Below are 5,374 nucleotides of genomic sequence, written 5' to 3' on the forward strand. Positions count from 1 at the left end.
CTCCTAAATCACTCGTACGCACAACTTAAGAACAAATCTGTGCGTACGAACGGTTCTTGCACGAGGCCCAATGTTCCCATAAAGACATCTTTTTCAAGGAAGTCCTTGAATATTTCTAAAAGACAACATTAATTACATTTTCATTCATTATGAGCATATTACCCCTGTTCTACACTATCCTCACTGGTTGCCTGTTCCTTTTAGGATTGATTTTAAAGTTCTACTTCTGGTTTTTAAATGTCTAAATGGTTTGGCACCTTCTTATCTGTCCGATGTTATACATCGCTACCAACCCGGTAGAGCTCTGAGATCTGAAGTTCAGATGCTCTTGGTGGTTCCCAGGACTCGGCTGGTGACTAAACGGGACAGAGCCTTCTCAGCTGTAGCTCCTAAACTCTGGAACAAGCTTCCTCCCTCTGTGAGGTCTGTTAGATCACTTGATGATTTTAAATGTCTTTTAAAGACTTATCGTTTTGCTGTGGTTTTTAATTCTGGAGAGTACTGTACATGCAGTGGGTCAGTTTWTTTTAACATGTTAATGTTTATGTTACTTGATTTTATCTGATTGTATTTTTATTCTGCTGTGTAGCACTTTGGTTGCCATTGGCTGTGAAAAGTGCTATACAAATAAAGTTTTGATTGATYGATTGATTGTTAAACTRTTAAATCCATGACATTATGGTTTTGTAGTCGAAGAGACCAGGGGTCAGATTTATAAAGGATTGCGTGGAAACCATACTAAAAGTGAACGTACGGCCAAAAGACGAAAATGGCGTACGCCAAAAAAAATTGATTTATAAAACTGTGCGTACGCACGTTTCACCGCATTTTCCCTTTATAGATCACAGCTGTGCATCATAATTTGCGCACAAGGTCCCGCCTCAGGTTCTACCCTCTACACGCCCACACTCAACCATAAACAGTCAATGTAAAGTACCTCATGAATGTTAAGATGTATTTAAATCAGTCAGCTGATCAATGCCAAAAGAAGTGATTTGGCTCAGACATGCGCTGCGTCGTGCGTCTGGAGGATGACATATGCTGACAGCTGCTCATGTGAACAGATTGTCTGTAATTTACACATCTTTTCCCTCATTTTGCAGGTTTACAGATGTTCAGAGTAATCTAATAATTTATTTCAAAAACTCAGCTTCAAATTAATTTTCTCTCAAGAGGACAATAAAAACAATAATTAGAATAAAATAAGTCAGATAAAGTTAAGTTCACTGCTCTTCTTCCCCGTCCTCCCCCTCTCTGCTCTGTTATCTGCAGCAGACCCCCACACACACACATCCCCACAGCCCCGCTTCCCCCCGACAAACACGTTTTTTTAAAAATGAACTTTTTATAACATCCACACTGGTGAGGGTGGGCACACCCTGCGAGTACCCAAAGCGTGATGTCGTGCTGTTGAAATGTCTCTTGTCGGGGAGGGGTCTGTGTGTCGGGTCGTGAGGAGGAAGCAGATGAATGGATGTGTGAACCTTTATTTAAGATTTAAGTTTTTTTATTTCAAAGCTCCTTCTGGCTCAGCAGCAGAAGCATAAATAATGCTGTTAAGAAAGCTGATGATAAAGTTGAAAAAAATCTAAGTCTGATTCTGAAGGTAAATTAAATATCTGACAGTGATCATTACACAGTGTGGCTCTRATTCCTCACTTCACCATCTGTGTCGCAGTTTCACGTCTCCAAAATGAGCGTACACATGGGTCAAAGCTGGCGTGAGGCACCACACATTTTCACGTCAAGTTTGGATTTTATAAATCACAACCTTGGCGTGAAAAGTGGCGTACGCAAGTTTCTGGGCTCATATTGTGTGTACCCAAGCGTTATAAATCCGACCCTTGGTACTGAACTGGCCTACCTGCAGTCCAGACCTCTTATCCATTTAAAATATTTGACACATCATTAAACAGAAATTGGGCAAAACCAACTGGGAGTTCTAACCTTATAAGTGTTTATAAGAATCACTGTTATGTCACATGAGTTATTGACCCACTTAAGTGCTTTGGGTCGGTGTCACTTCCCAACAAAGCCAACACATGAGCTGTTTTAGTCATATTTTAAATTTGTGAATGTTTGTAAAACTGCCTTTACCTTTCCTCCTTGTTCAAACCAGCCTTCCCTATTGAGTGTGCGTACATTACCATCCTCAGTGTCCTTTGTTCTTGATTGTCTTTTCTCCTTCACTTGATCGAGTCAAATACTAACTTGATGTCCTTGATGCCTTAACATAAACCCATTTAGGGTATTTACAGGACTGGAGTGCTTCCTTCCTATTTAAAACAGGTGCTGGAGAAGAGGTCCAGCAGGGTGCAGATCTGGTCTGGAGTAAAGCTGSTCCTGTTTTGTAGCGGTTTGTCTTGTTGGAGATGTTTCCTGACAGTTTCCTCTGGGTTTGAAATGGGTTTTACTATGTTTCATGTTGGTAATAATGAGTTTTAGAGATTTACAAAYTGCTTTTCTGCTTTTATTTACRTTTTCCACAAYATCCAAACTGTTTTGGTCTTGGGGTGGTACAACTAATGAACTTTTAGAGTCAGCATAAGTTAAGACAATCACCACAGCTAATCAAGCTAGTCAACACAAAAATGGCTCTCTAACTTTGTAATAAACTGACAGATTATGACCTAAMATTGATGTGTCAGCGCTAAATATCTTCTTCATCACATACGCAAACATCTTGCAATATCACATGATCTTCAAGGTTTTTCCATGCCCAAACTTCTTGTTTTTTACTGAACTGAAGTGTCCAGCTTGTAAAGCATCTCTAAAGAGATTGAAAACATCTTTGATAAAAAAAAATGCTTACCTGAGCAGGTTTTAGAACCAATGTGTTTCCAGCTGCAAGACAGGCTGCACTCTTCCAAGCTAGCATCATGAGAGGGTAATTCCATGGGATTATTATGGCACAAACTCTGCCACAGAGAAACACAAAAACAAACAAACAAACAAACAAAAAAAAAACAGTCACAAACTGTAAAATAAATGTACAGAATGGAACTGCAGTAGGTGTTTAAACTAAAAAAAGAAAGCTGAAATGTTAAAAGGGTGCTGATGCAGCTGCTGTCCAAAACTCTAACACAACTTTGTAATAATCAAAGCTACATTTCAGTGTATAATTTGTACATCGGTGTGTACAGACAAAGTTGTGAGAGTAAAGCCTGAAACATACTCGCTCCGATGCCGATGGGTCGACGCGCAGTCACGTGGTTGTTCGGCAGTCGTTTTTGCACAGAACTTTCATAGTCCCTATGACACCCCCGCACTGAGTTCGGGAAACCCCCCTCCCTGCAACATACTCACTGCATGGAGTTCCCCCGCAACAGCCGATAATGCAGAAAAAAAAGTCAGACTCGTCACTCACCCGACGTATTTATCCACATCTGTCCTGGTTAAAGCTCCACAGTTTTTATCAGTCACATTCCTCCGTACACAACGTCTGTTTTATCTCCATTCATGAGTTTTTCACGGAATGACTATCTTTATAAAACTCTACTTCCTGGTGTCGGCTCTGGGAGCGAGTCAGGTTTTTTTCCCCTCTTTTTTTTTTTTTACCGTGTGCAGCAGCTCATTCAGCACAAACAAACAAGCCATTTAAGTTTTTCACGTTTCGACTATCTTATAAAACTCTGCTTTCTAGTCTGGGAGCGAGTCGTTCTTCTCCCCCCCCCTGAGCGCAGCACAAACAAACACGCCTACGACCAATCAGACCAATCACACGTTACCATCGACACGGGAGGGGGGGTCAAAAAATTTTGCTAGCGGGTTGTGCCAAAAGGGGCTGTCGACACGACGTTGAGAAACCCGGTGACGTAATTTTCGTCATTAAATTGCGACAACCCGTGCTGACGTCGGCAGTTCGCAGCAAGTATGCTTCAGGCTTAAGAAGAGTCTAACTTTCTGTAACCTGTTAATACTTCGGAGGATCCCATATAGCAGACAGGCGTGGGCCAGATCTGGAGTCAAGATTGCGTTGCTGTACTGGCCCCTGCTTTCACAACAAGTTTTTCAACTGGATTTGGGCCAGGTCTGGCAATGATGACAATGTTTCTGTGATGTAATTCCACGACTGGCCCAGCTGTGATCTGATTTATGTGATGCTGGCCCATGCATGGACCACCTCTGGCAAACCATGTCTGGGCCAAGTGTTATTGCACTGTGGGGCCAGAACTGAGACAGACAAGTTCTGCTATGTGGGATGCTTCTGTCTGGACTGCAGAGAGGGCTGGCTTTCATCAAAATCCGATTTAGCTCCAATATTTTTCCCTGACAGTTTGTTGCAGCTTTTATTTATGTTGTGTGATGTACTTCTACTAAAAATCCTATTTCACTATTTCTAATTCAAACAACATATCACATAACACATTTTGAACAGGATAGTAATGAGTCCAGAGATCTACCCCAGAGGTTCTTTCTTGGTGAAGGTCAAGTTCCGGTTGGGCCTGGCTTGGTTGATAGGAATGGTTTTGCCCTACCAAAAGCAAGAAGTCAGAGGGGTTTTATCTGAGATAAACATTTCAAAAGATTGTTTGTATGTCAGTATAAGAGAAAAAATGATCCCACTTGGATTTTGTCGCACCAGCCTGCAAAGTAGCGAAACGTCTGGATGGACATGCCTACATGTGTCTTCAAGGCTAGGGTGTACACAGCACCTGAATCGATGGACTCGATCGTGGCCAGCTCCTCCTGATGCTCCTCCATCAGGTCTGCAAGTCTGAAAGTCGGAGGTTGGAGAGAAAAGAGGTTCGGTCATAACTAAAACCTCATTCAGCTGAGGCATTTAATTGTGATAAACACCATGAACTCTTTAATTGTGATGATGAATAAATAAAAAGCTTGGAATTAAAATTTCAGGGCATCATGTACCATTCCAGAAATAATTAAAGGGCTGGCATTCCTTGAAGAAATCCATGTCGCTTTTTATGCTATAATTTTAAACTAAGATCATGATTTGTTGAAAAATAAATTTGTAGCTGTTTAGGTCAAATGTTGAAAATGTAAAATCCCATGCTATATTGTGTGATCTTGCATTATCTGTCAGAGTGCTTGGAGTATGTGTTGTGAACAGTTCTCAGCTACAAACTCTATCGTGGCCACTTTAAATGAGCAAATGTTAACCAGTTGTATATGTACATCCAATGAATGTTTTGAGAGTTAAATTAAACTTGTTTAGTGATTCATGTGGTACTAACAGTACAGACAAACACAACCACACATACATGCTCTTCTATCCTCGTAGACACTTTGCATAGACTTCCATTCATCGCCGCAGCTTGGGGAGGTGATTTGTTGTCCATGTACACTCACCGGCCACTTTATTAGGTACACCTGTCCAACTGCTCGTTACCACTTAATTTCTAATCAGCCAATC

At 41.2% G+C, this 5,374-nt stretch overlaps 1 protein-coding gene across 1 annotated transcript in view; it reads right to left on the bottom strand.

The window, feature by feature from the left end:
- aldh1l2 (aldehyde dehydrogenase 1 family, member L2) overlaps window positions 1-5,374 on the bottom strand; it is a gene marked incomplete in the record, with an annotated part of 44,459 nt that overhangs the window by 5,997 nt on the left and 33,088 nt on the right. The window contains 3 exon segments of the mRNA XM_014026528.1: window positions 2,813-2,918; window positions 4,404-4,474; window positions 4,567-4,717. Coding sequence (XP_013881982.1) covers window positions 2,813-2,918; window positions 4,404-4,474; window positions 4,567-4,717 — 328 coding nt within the window.

The sequence above is a fragment of the Austrofundulus limnaeus genome, unplaced genomic scaffold (assembly GCF_001266775.1).
Source record: "Austrofundulus limnaeus strain Quisiro unplaced genomic scaffold, Austrofundulus_limnaeus-1.0 Scaffold564, whole genome shotgun sequence".
In the NCBI taxonomy this organism is placed as follows: Eukaryota; Metazoa; Chordata; class Actinopteri; order Cyprinodontiformes; family Rivulidae; genus Austrofundulus; species Austrofundulus limnaeus.